The sequence below is a fragment of the Choristoneura fumiferana genome, chromosome 13 (genome assembly GCF_025370935.1).
Source record: "Choristoneura fumiferana chromosome 13, NRCan_CFum_1, whole genome shotgun sequence".
Lineage (NCBI taxonomy): Eukaryota > Metazoa > Arthropoda > Insecta > Lepidoptera > Tortricidae > Choristoneura > Choristoneura fumiferana.
In genome coordinates, this window is record NC_133484.1 from 3,677,525 (window position 1) to 3,691,114 (window position 13,590).

General features: G+C 36.6%; 1 protein-coding gene across 2 annotated transcripts in view; it reads right to left on the bottom strand.

Annotated features, from left to right (window-relative positions):
* Window positions 1–13,590, bottom strand: part of LOC141433901 (uncharacterized) — a 134,683-nt gene that overhangs the window by 19,531 nt on the left and 101,562 nt on the right. For both annotated transcript variants that reach the window (XM_074096018.1, XM_074096017.1), the window contains exons 2-3: window positions 7,820–7,967; window positions 7,548–7,608 (exon numbers count right to left, since the gene is read on the bottom strand). In XM_074096018.1, the coding sequence (XP_073952119.1) occupies window positions 7,548–7,608; window positions 7,820–7,967 (209 nt within the window). The remainder of the gene's footprint in view (window positions 1–7,547; window positions 7,609–7,819; window positions 7,968–13,590) is intronic.

Genomic DNA, 13,590 nt, shown 5'->3' on the forward strand with positions numbered 1-13,590 from the left:
AAAATCTTTATTATAAACCGGATGATCCATAGTATGTTAATAATGAACGGCTTAACGCTTAAGAAGTAACGCTTACTGACTATCAAATACGTCTTTATTTTTTGTTTTTAATAATAAATTTGGCAATAGAATAGGACAATCAAATCTACAAACAATTAATTGTAGAATGCTGGTTGGCTGGCGCTTGCTCTTACCCTGTCTTCTCTTATTATTTTAGTCGATAAACAAGAACGGCATCACACATTTCAGGCACATAAAATACGTACTTGGTAGCCTTGTCAAAAAACCGTGTTATATACGTCCCACTGCTGGGCACACGCCTCCTCTCAGAATGAGAGGGCTTGGGCCGTAGTTCCCACGCGGGCCCAGTGCGGATTGGGAACTTCACACACACCATTGAATTGCTTCGCAGGTTTGTGCAGGTTTCCCCTCACGATGTTTTCCTTCACCGCAAAGCTCGTGGTAAATTTCAAATGAAATTTCGCACATGAATTTGGAAAAACTCAGAGGTGCGAGCCGGGGTTTGAACCCACGATCCCCTGCTTGAGAGGCCATAGGTCAAACCACTCGGCCACCACGTCCTTTTTACGTGCGTTTAAATCGGTGTAAATAAGCTAAATTGTTTATTTTGGGCAGGTATGTTAAACAATTTCAGGACAATAGTACCTACATAATAGTGAAAGGAAAAGGAAAACTGCCACAATTATGAAGCCTACGCAAACTGGCGGGTTGCTGACAAAGATCCTTAGAGCAACAAATAATATAATATTATGTTATCCAAACAAGAGGTTTCTTTTAGCCTATGTCACTTGAAAACATGTCGTAGTTTTTAGGGTTCCGTAGCCAAAATGGCAAAAACGGAACCCTTATAGTTTCGCCATGTCTGTCTGTCTGTCTGTCTGTGTGTCCGTCCACGGCTTTGCTCAGGGACTATCAATACTATAAAGCTGTAATTTTGCACGAATATATATGTAAACTATGCGGACAAAATGGTATAATAAAAAATTAAAAAAAAAAATTTTTAGAGTACCTCTCATAGACGTAAAGTGGGGGTGTTTTTTTTTTCTCATCCAACCTCATAGATGTGGGGTATCGTTGGATAGGTCTTTTAAAACTTTTCGATTCAGTGATTTGAAAAATATTCAACTTTTGAGTGAAAATTTTCATTAAAATCGACCCCCCCCATTCCGTACAAAATACGACATCCTTAGAAAAATATTACTTAAATTTTTCGTAATGGCTACGGAACCCTATTTCAGGCGTGTCCGACACGCTCTTGGCCGGTTTTTTTTACATAATAACGGGCAGGCGTCACAACAGAACTAATTTCAAATTTCGAACAACTCCCAGCACAATCGCACAACACATTTTGTATCAACTACAGCGCAAAATAGGATGCAATATAGCAAAATACGATTTTTATTGAGAGTTCGTTACGTCGTGGAACGTTTCAAAGTGTGTCTTACGATAAGAACTCAAGGTCCACCAGTTTAATCGCTTTGAGCTGACTACACGTGTTTTCAAAAGCTCTCCTAAACTTGTACGACAGAGCGACACTACAGAAACGTGCAACAGACGACGTTCCGCACACCAATTTAGTTTCACTGATCCGATATAGCAAAGGTGAGAGCATATTCGACGCGAAGGAAATTTCCAAGCAGGGAATATTGGGAACGCCCGCCAGTTCGTTAGCGCTCCAATATTGGCACAGGTTGATTGGATTTTTGAAGAATTAGGTGTTGTTTGAGGTGACGGTGCTGAAGAAATTGCTATGTTTTCAACACCAATCACTAATGTCATGTAATGTAATGTCATGGTGCTTCATCATCTTATTTCTGCCCTGTATACATTCCACTGCATCGTGTAAGTACTAGTTTTAGCTTTTGTTGCAATTGTTTGTATTTAAAAAAATAAATATCAAATACAAATTCCAAATATCTTTATTCAAGTTAGTCTGTCACAGGCACTCAAGAATGTCAAATAAATCTACCACCGGTTCGGAAAATCCTCTGTTTAGATGAACCCGGAAAGAAACTCAACGAGGTAATGTCTTGTTTGTTTCTTTTTTACTGCTAGGCAATGCCATCTCTCAAATTGAGGTAACTAAGGCTGTAAGTATTCAGTCTAAAATCCGAACTTAAATCGAACTTCACCGGTCTGATAATATAATGAAACGTATTTTATAATCAATTTAGTATACCTATTAGAAAATAATTAGAAATGGGTTTGCTAAAAACTCCTGGACAGGCCATAATTTTTTTTTTAATCAACATTTTTTTAAATAAATCAATATAGCCATTTCTAATATACTAAATTTATTATAAAAACGTTTCATTCTATTATCAGACCGGTGAAGTACGGCTCAGGTTCGTATCTTAAATCGAAAATATCTGACACGACTCTGTTGTTAACGGCGTAGAAGCGTGTTCAGATATTTTTGATCAAATTTTTGCTCACAAGTTTATGAACTCGACTGTACCTACTATGAAAGGGCTTAGTTCACACGTGCACAATGTAATTTCTAAAAAAAAGTAACTTTATTGTTATAGGCGATCCACGATTACTCAGCTTGAGAGGCTAAGTTCAAATGACTAGGCTATAACATTTTCTATAGTAGGTTTTATTATTGGGTATAATAGAAGCTCGCGGCTTCTCGGAGAAAAAGGAAAGTGATTTAGATGAATCTATTTTGCGTGAATAAATGTCAAGAACGAAGCTAAACTAAATCAATTCAGTTCGAGTTTCTCTTTGTGGTTTTTCGTCTTACCGACTAAAAGGCTGAGTAGATATTCTCGAACTAGGCCAGCATTGTTTTATTTTCCTAAGTACTCGTATTATACAGGTCACTACTGTGTTAATACTTAAGTTATTCTAAATACCTGCTTGTAATGTATGGCTGTCATTTAATACCTCCATCCCAGCCTATATACGTCCCACTGCTGGGAACAGGCCTCCTCTCAGAACTAGAGGTCTTGGGCCATAGTTCCCACGCGGGCCCAGTGCGGATTGGGAACTTCACACGCACCATTGAATTGCTTCGCAGGTTTGTGCAGGTTTCCTCACGATGTTTTCCTTCACCGCAAAGCTCGTGGTAAATTTTTTGTAAATGTAATTCCGCACATGAATTTCGAAAAACTCAGAGGTGTGAGCCGGGGTTTGAAACCACGACCCTCTGCTTGAGAGGCGATAGGTCAAACCACTAGGCCACCACGGCTAGTTAAACTTAATACCTACTTATTGTTAATCTGTTTAAAAAATATATACTCGTACCTCGTTGAGTTTCTTGCCGGATTCTTCTCAACAGAGGATTTTCCGAACCGGTGGTAGATTTTTATTTTTTTGACATTCATCTATTTTGTATATGTTTTATAAATTAAAACTACACAATGCCTGTTACCGAATAGAAAAACAATTTTTAAGCTACCTTTACAAATAACAAAGTTATAAAGGTTTGAAATTCAAGATTAGACAGAGGAGGACATACTGGCATGTGACGTCACACGCCAGTACCGCCATACTTGCTGCATAGAGAAAAGCGATCGAGAAAGAGACAGGTATATAGATTTTTCGTAAAATCACTATAAATCCAATTTTCAACCGATTTAAATTTTCTCTTCGCTAAACACTATCTGTATATCTATATTTTCATAATAATATTAAGATATGGCAAAATCAGGAGTTGTCAAATACCGTATTGAATAAAGATATTTTGACTTTGACTTTGAAAACTATTAGGTAACATTAGTAAAGTTTGTAAAATATAGTGTAAAATAATCGAATTAATAATTACTTTTAGGAATAATTTTAGATTGGCAAGAGTTGGCCAAATTTAAAAGTAGACCCCTAGACCCCTAGGTTGGCAACGCATCTGCAATCCCCCTGATGTTGCAGGTGTCTATGGGCGGTGGTGATCTCTTATCATCAGGAGACCCACTTGCTCAAAAGAAACGAGGTGAAAAAAAAGGGGAGGCAGTGGGGCAAAATAAGCTAATTAAAAAAAGAATAATAATAATTTTAACTTATTTTAAGATGTATTAAATATATTGACCCGGATAATTCACGTCTTAAATCGAGTTTAGCTCGACATGTTAATTAAGATGCTGTGCAATGTAAGTATTTAATTGTTTTAAGTTAATATTACTATGAATTTTGTATTGCTTATTTAGCTCTATAGATCTTCTTGGCATTTAATAAACGTAAATTAATTAATAAAATAATTGTGGGAAAATTCTTTGAGAAAGATAAAGTGGGTACAGTCAAGGGCAAAGATATCGACACGGCCAAAGTTGCAAAAATATGTATACACGGCCTTAATGCATAAAGTCGTGTATACATATTATTTTTGTAACTTTGGCCGTGTCACTATCTTTGCCCTAGACTGTACATGAGGGATTTTAAATGTTTTTTTTTGGGTTTGGTAGTCATATAGTAGCATGGTAATTGGTTGTGTTGCCCTGATGATTAACTGCGGTTCAGTTCGAAGCGTGAGGTGACGATGGTTAAGTTTGTGTGATGTGTGTATTCTTACAAAGATAAGAAATTTGTTTGTTTCAAATGCTGCAAATTAATTTTGACCCACTTCTACTGATCGGATTGGCCTGAAATTAGTATAACTGTCGGCGGCCGATCGTAAAATTTACCAGATCACGAAATTCCTAGGCATATCGTGAAATGCCGTCTTGGCCAGGCATATCACGATGTGCCTGAGAAACAATACGGCAGATCGATTAGAGCAACGCATTCGTCGATATTCCTAGCTCTATACCGGGCACATCGTGATATGCTGAAAAAATAATATATAATTAGCATGTGTGGCTTGACTGTAAGTGTTAATTATGAGATTAAATAAATAAATAAATAAAAATGTCGCCATTTCATGAATTGACTAAGGGGCATCCGCGATATCGTTAAAAACTCACCATTTAACAATTAACCTAGTGACGTTTAGGCAGATCATGTAATTCCTATGCATATCATGAACCGCTGCCATTTCATGATTTGGCCAGTTTAGGCAGATCATGAAATTCCAAGGCATATCATAAAACGCCGCCATACCGGTTCTGGCACTTTGCCGGCCGCTGCCGCGGCATGCTCTGCTCTTTTCGCTCGCACGACTTATGCCTTGTGGTCACAATTTATACTGACCTCGCCTCGTTCGTCGTACCTAAATTTGACTTTTTTTTCAGCATAATAATATCACGATGTGCCCGGTATAGAGCTAAGAATATCGACGAATGCGAAGCTCTAATCGATGAGCCGTATTGTTGGTTTCTCAGGCACATCGTGATATGCCTGACCAACTTTTAGGCATATCATGAAATGGCGTCATTTCACGATATGCCTAGGAGTTTCGTGATCTGGCGGATTTTACGATCGGCCGCCGACATACATGATATAGATTGGAAACCAATGCAGGCAGAGGCAGCAAAAAGCGTGCATAATTCAGACGAAATGGAGGCAGGGAATACATGTCATGGCTTTTTAGCCAGGTAGAGGCTTTCCGGTTGCGCCATACTTCTATTCCCCTTATTAATTTTGTCGTAGCGGTACATTGGGTGGAATCTTCACTTTATTCAACGTTTTATCTTTTATCTTTCTTATTGCTTATTTTAATCAAGTCTGAATAAAGCTTTGAGATCCTACACTGTTATCATTAATTAAAGGATCTAACAGAAATGGTAGCACTATTTTTTGGCATTTTGGTGTAGATAATTGAAATTTAGCTTTGCGAAATCGTTTTTGTTTACTTTTCAACAGATATGCTAACCATCTTAATTGAAATTATAAATGCAAAAGAGGGCATTATTTATTCTTGTTTGTATGTTCGTTTGTTACGCTTTCACGTGTAAAGTAACCAATCGATCATGTTGAGATATAAAGATAGTATGGAATAAGCCGTGGTGGCATAGTGGTTTGACCTATCGCCTCTCAAGCTGAGGGTCGTGGGTTCAAACCCCGGCTCGCACCTCTGAGTTTTTCGAAATTCATGTGGGGAATTACATTTGAAATTTACCACGAGCTTTGCGATGAAGAAAAACATCGTGAGGAAACCTGCACAAACCTGCGAAGCAATTCAATGGTGTGTGTGAAGTTCCCAATCCGCGCTGGGCCCGCGTGGGAACTATGGCCCAAGCCCTCTTGTTCTGAGAGGAGGCCTGTTCCCAGCAGTGGGACGTATATAGGCTGGGATGATGATGATGATAATTATGATGGAATAAGAAAAACTAACAAAAAATGGCCAGTGTCATAATATTATTTATCTAAACAGTATGCAACCGGCGTATATGGCATTCGCAACTTTTAAACTGAAAACAAATAAAGATATCTGATCTCGAGTCTAATAAAACTACTGCCACGTTTTCATTTAGTTTTAATATCTAAGGCGTATTATAAAGTTAATGATTATATCGATATAGGTAGCGATACCGTCAAATAGCGAACCTACTGTGTTAAAAAGTAAAGTTATTATGTTAAATACTTGTGATGTATAGATATCATTTAATAATATTGTAAATCTGTTTATAAAAATATACCTCGTTGAGTTTCTTGCCGGATTCTTCTTAACAGAGGTTTTTCCGAACAGGTGGTAGATTTTTTTTGACATTCATAAGTGCTTGTTATAGCCTAAATTGAATGAAGATATTTTGACTTTGACTTTGATTTAATTAACACCCTGTATTTTGTTTGAAGAAAGAAAGAAAGAAAGAAAAGTTTATTTTGGCTCCAAAAAGTACCACCTAAAACTAGGACTAGAACTAGCACTAAAACTATGTTACTAGGTGACACGGCAGGATACCAAAAAGGGTCTCCACTCAGCATATGTTGCCGCACATTATGTGCAGTAACGCTGGTTTCCTGTGGAGCCCAAACGTACGTTTGCTCTGCTCTGTTTGTACAGTCAGCCAATTTGATAACCTAGGCCACTATAGAACCTTAACATAGTGGATAATTTTGATTTGTCTATAGCAATGCCTATTAGGATGACGTAAAATGACACAATGACAAGGTTCTGTGGTGGCCTACGAATCAAATTGGTTGACTATATACTAACACTATCGAAGCAGATCGGTATACACCTAGGCTTTATAATACATAGTAACTGAAAGACAGAAAATCGATGGTGATACTTTCGTCCTTGCTTATTTGTGAATGCTCTGAAAAATCTCGTCTGCATTTTGTTGGATTAGAATAGAAAAGAACGCGTTCGTTTAAACAACTATTTAGATGAGTATTTTCATGCAGAAACTGTTTTGAAACTTAATAATGATTATATGAAAACCAAGGATAAATAGGAAATTACTCATGACTTTTACTCAGAATAACGGATTTTTTGTTTTATACGAACTGCAATAATAAAAATTACATTGTATGCTTTGCTTTTTTTTTCGGTGTTTCTTTTTTGCTAACTAGTGCCACTAATAAATCCAATTAATGCTGCTGCAATTTCCACTTACAATTATACAAACCTTAAAAAATACTTTTTTTAATTTTTTTAAATGGGTACTTTATTATTTATTGGTAAAAATATTTTTTTTTTCTATACTTACATCAACATAGATCCCAAGCAGCCCAAACTCTTTGGTGCTCGGTGTCTCTTGTGGCGTATACCTGGTAGAAATTATATGCTTCGATCATAAAATTCATTACATTAAAAAGCTATTTAAAGATATCAGGCACAAGACGACAAACAGTAGTTTAAACGCATAATTCGTAGACAATTCTCATCAAGTTTCTGTAATCTTAAACACGAGCAAAGCGAGAGCTTAAAGAACTCATTTTTTGCTTCAATTTAAAATACGCAAGTGAGCGATTAGCTTACCTGTAAAACTCATGGTTTCCCCGGTACCACTTGACGGAGTACACAGGCGCTCCTTGCATGTCGCGATAGCAGATTATTGAGGCTGTCTCGTTGCGAATCACTATTGGAGGTTCCACTAGAATCTTTACGTCTCGAAGACTGGATACATCTGAAACAAAGATAAACAGTTAAATACAGGCTTTTTTCGCATCCTTAAGTTACTTTCAACAAGTCTTAAAATCTGCATCTTGTATACGAAGACAATTAAACATTACGCCGCTCTTTTGACAGAGTTACCATTAACTTGAATGGCAGCTAAAGCTGTACCTTATTTTTTTGAGTGAATATCAACTGAACTAAAAGAATTTCCTTGCTCACCCGCGATTTTACGATAGCTAAGCCTATGCAAAATATGCGTGTTCATGCAGTTCCTCCACCTCCATACTGTAAGAACACACACAAATTACACAAACCCATCTATCACCACCACCACACTACACTGACGCGTTTCGAACTCAACCAGAGCTCATCTTCAGAGTGACACAACCGTACACCATGCTACCAGTTGTTAGACTAGCAACTAGTACTACTAACTAGTAGTTAGTCACTCTGAAGATGAGCTCTGGTTGAGTTCGAAACGCGTCAGTGTAGTGTGGTGGTGGTGATAGATGGGTTTGTGTGATTTGTGTGTGTGTGTGTCTTACAGTGTGGAGGTGGAGGAACTGCATGAACACGCATATTTTGTATAAGCTTAGCTATCGTAAGGTCGCGGGTGAGCATGGAAATTCTTTTAGTTCATTGATATGGACCTCCGTAAAGTAACGCCTGATTCAAAAAATTATTTTAATATCAACTGTTGATATTCACGCAAAAAGATAAAGTACAGCCTTTTAGCTGCCAGCCAGTTGATAGCATGTTACATGCTTTACTTCACTGGCATTTGCAAGAACTTTGTCTTACAAGGCAAGGTACCTTTATTATGTCCTTAGTACCAAGTTGACATTCGCTTAGCCTTTCCTATGTAAAGTAGACATCAACAAGACTTCGTCACATTTTTTTTCAAATATTCACTTGGATAGAAGTAAGAAAAAAATAACGGACAGAATATTTTATGATCATTTGAAATTATGCAATTTTCTCAGAATTCGCACCTTTACGCAGAATTTGAAAATGAAATCTAACCTAACCTAAACTAATCTGTATTATATTGCCCCATCAAAATGTATTAACTAAGTAATAGTTTCACGGAAAATTATATTTTCAAATGAACAATGTGTTTTATTTCCATTATTCTTTTAAACTTTATTTTGACACGTTGCCATTTACTTGCCCAGTTTAGTACTTTGTATTTTGACGCCAAAATTATTTTCCATAAAAACAGAAAAGTTTTATAAGGCAGCTTAAATAATTGTAACGAAGTTGCTAAGAATTATAAACTAATTTTCTTGAGGAAAGCGAAGGCTCAATTTTTCGTTTCTTTCCGTGCAAGTTTGAGGGGGTGTAAATTGGCAGAATAATACTTATAAATATGGTATTGGTATTGTTATACCTACTTATACTTAAAAAAACAGAGAAAATATCGAGCGTGTACAGCTGAGCTCAAAGAATAGTATTTTGTCGCAGTAAAACAAAGACAGTTTGAAGTGTTTTTAATTAGTGACGCACGGTGCCAAAAGAAACAAAGAGGTTCAATTACTTTTGAGTTTGACATTGGACAAAAGTTAAAGTTGAAGAAGAAATTTGAAGTTTATGCATATATTATCGTGGTAACCTAATGATTTGACTAATGGCCTAATAGTCTAGTTAGAGGGCCGTGGGTGCAAGCAAGCCCAAAGCCTACCTCTGAACTTTTGTAATTTATGTTTTTTTTAATATCAGATTTTTTTTTATTTATATAATTGAATAATTATATCATTTCATGTCGTTCATTTAAATGCCACTTTTTATTCGAAACAAAGCATAATCTTTCCAAAGGACAGACGAAGTTATGTGACGTCTAGTAAATAATATCTTAATTAAAATTGTATGTATGTAAACTCTTTATTGTACAAAATAAGTAAACAAACACAGATGACAAACAATGAAATTCATGTACAAAGGCGAACTTATCCCTAAAATAAATAAATAAATAAATTGTCGTGTTAAAACGCAAATAAAATAAAATGAAACGAGATAGAGGAGTATCACTCTCCGTGGCACTAACTAAAACTTCCTGTTTCTTAGATTACTTAATCTACAAAGAACATTAAAGATCACTAAACTTCAAAAAGGAAAAATCAAGGACAATTTATGTGACATTTTCTAATCAGCTAATAAGTCTAGCTAGACCACAGAATAAATAATAAGAAGAAGGCACTTGTCCTACTTCTGACGATGGACGAAAAGCGAGTAAGTATTGCGCTACAAACTAGATACGAGTTAACAAGCAGCGAAAAGCAAGTGCGTAGTTCCGTTAGTTTTGTCACTGAGTTAAGCGAATATACCTATAATACTTATGCGTACGACGGCCAATTACTAGCACTGTCGTAAAATAAACTCTGTTTGTTTTCTCAGCGTGAATTCTGACTGCCAAGCCAGCTTAGCGATCTAAGCGAGTTTTATTTTTTATAGCTGCCACTGCGACAAACTACAGAAAAGAGAGCCAGCGGTCAACTCTTTATAAACATTACGAGTACTATGGAATCTCTTTTACTGACACAGGATCTACAATGGTATTGTCCGTTTATATTGTTTAATATTTATTTATTTCTTATCCCTTTTTAATGGAAACTACGTACGTTGACTCGCATGTACAACGGGGAGTGCTCCGAGGAGTTATTCGGATTGATCCCTGCCGCATCCTTTCGCCAGCGACCTACGCGACAACACTTCCATCCTCACTATTTAGATGGTTGGCGGTCCTCTACTGTGCGTTTTTCCGGAAATTTCCTGCCTCGCTTAGCAAATCTCTGGAATGAACTATCGCCTGCGGTATTCCCGGACCGATATGACCTTCAAGTTTTCAAGAAAAGAGCGTACTCCTACCTTAAAGGCCGGCAACGCACTTGTGACTCTTCTGGTGTTGCAGGTGTCCATGGGCGACGGTAATCGCTTACCATCAGGCGATCCGCCTGCTCGTTTTCCCCCTATAACTACCATAAAAAAAAGCCGCAAGAAATTTTAAACTTGTTTCCTATTCCGTGTAAATTTCTAAAAATGGCTTCTTAGTGCACTTCTAATGATAATTAAGATATGACGCTTTCAAATCTCTAGCTCCAAAGATTTAAGCTATGCGTTCTCTGTCAGCAGTTACAATATTGCTTAATAGGTCATACAAATTCTTACAATACCTGCCCCAAATATTTATCGCTAAAGTGAAAACACCCGTATTGGATTAGAATCCACCGCTCGATTTCAAAATCAAAGTTGCCACTGAATCGAAAGTTCGGATTGGTAAAATTAAATAAAACCGTCAAGTTTTGAAAAGTTTTCGCAGCGATGTTTTTCAACTGGCCTCTCTAGAGAAATCAGGAGCATTCAATTCGAATGACAGCGAGTTTTTATTTCTAGATGTGAGCATGGACTTTAGGGGAAAAATTAAACTTCTTATTCATATAACGTTTCAATGCCGCTGTAAACAAAATGTGTGTTTTGTTCGCATCCAGCAATTTTCTTTTAAGTCACTACACTCTCAGTGATCGTAACCTACTTCTTCTTTCTTCTTCTTCTATTTATTTCCAACACAAGAATTATAAAGCACGATAGTATAACTAGATAGTAAGATAGTATTTATCATTGCGGTTGTGAATCGGACACTGGCTCAGCATAATGCTGAGACGTTAGGTAAGTAGTTCCTAGGTGTCCTACTTTATCATCTTCTAAAATTACGAGTAAAAGTGTTAAAGTGTCACACACTCGCCTGAGCGCTGTAATATCTTCAAAGTGCCCAGACACTTTTCTTTATTTTCTCATGTAAACAACGTTCGAAAAGCTCGTAAGTTTACATCACAGATTACTAATATGTAGCTAGCTACAGATAGGACAGTCAATTATTGTTGTTTCCTATTATTGACGTTGTTAGCGCTGTTAAATTTTACAATCTGTGGTACTTGTTTGACAGTCGTAGGGCTTTCCACAGGTCGATATAATCATTATCGATAGTCTCCAGTCAATGCTAGTGATGCGCTCTACGATAAATGGGAGTTACGGATGTCTTGTAATTTAAGTTTTATTCATACTCGTATAAGTTATGAAATAAAACGACCAAGTGTTTTTAATCATTTATTCATTAAAGGGTCTCGTTCCATTAAATTTATATTTGAATAAAATTTTAAACATGGAGCTATTATTGCGAAGGTTAGAAAAACTTTCCCATAGACGAGAGTGGTACACCATGAACCATTTCCTTTTTCGTGAACAGGCAAGGATACGAATATCGAATCCGCGTACCTATTCGATCGAACTGAGTATGGTCAAAATGTCTTTCACATACGCGTTTCAACAACTGTTGACTCTTGGTTAAAGCCAGCAAATAAGGGCTAGTCGGTACTAGCAACAACATCCAAAGATTTTGTAAACAGTCGTTTTTGGGCATGCAAAATAGTTTGTCAGTGGCACTTGTTGAACTACAATCAACAACACAACACTTGAATTTTGCCATATTGGAAGTCAGTAGAATATCACTCGCACTAAACACTACCGCAAGTAGAGTATTGTATTGTTAAACAGAGGAGGATGGCTACTCATGGAACTACAATTCGACCAAAACGGGAGGACAACGCAAGAGAATACCCGCACTCAACTCAATGTTTAAAACACAATGACGGGTAAGGACATGACAGTAAAGAAATGGCGGCGGTCCACAGATTGTAATAATATCATACAAATGGCAGCGCTACAACGTCGATGAATGAAACTAAACTGTCAGGCCCCTGGTTTACATCAGTAACAAGTCTCAATCAGTTTAAGGTGCTGATTATCCTTTGAAACTTGAATACTGAGCACTTTCTATTTCATTTCCCGTATGAAAAACGAAAGAAAGAGATCTTCAGTTGTCATTTCGTTTTAATCTTTAGCGTGACAATGGCACGAATTTTACTCGTATCGACTTGTAGTCCAAGAAAAATAGGTAAGGCGAGTTGAAAACCTTATTCCGAATTTAATTAAACTTTTACAGGTGCTCTAGAGACTATCCTTATGATCTTGAGTAACCTATGCTAAAAAGGGTTCGAAAACCTAAAATTAAGACTTTTTTTGTCAGTTTTTGCTTTATCTCTTAATGCTCTTTAACTTAGTCATACAATTTAAGACGCAAAGTGTGCTTAGTTCAATTTTAAGAACCAATTAATAAACTTTTTGATATCAGAAATATAAGTTATAGCAAAGAACAAATATTTTTAATACAATTTTCTTCTCATGACTTTAGCTTTTTTCGACTGTAGGTACTTATTTAATTGTCATTCAAACGGCATATCGTCACTACTTCTCTCAAAAATCTCGTTAGTATTTAAAATCAATATGTCACCAAAATGAACCTTTGAAATAGTATTCATATGAGTACCTATAGATCACTCCGAAAAATGATCGATACGATACGATTTGAGGTACGAGCTTAATCAAGTGTAAATTTTATCAAGAAAATTTGAACCACGCAGGGCAAATTTAATAAAATCATGTAAAAATTAATAGTACAGGTAAAAATCTTAAGAAGATGACCTGTTGCATGTACAGTCGAACCATTTGATTCCTGACCCACCGTAGAACGTTCTGAAATGAAAATGAAATGATTTTTATTTGCGGAATATGGGTTATAT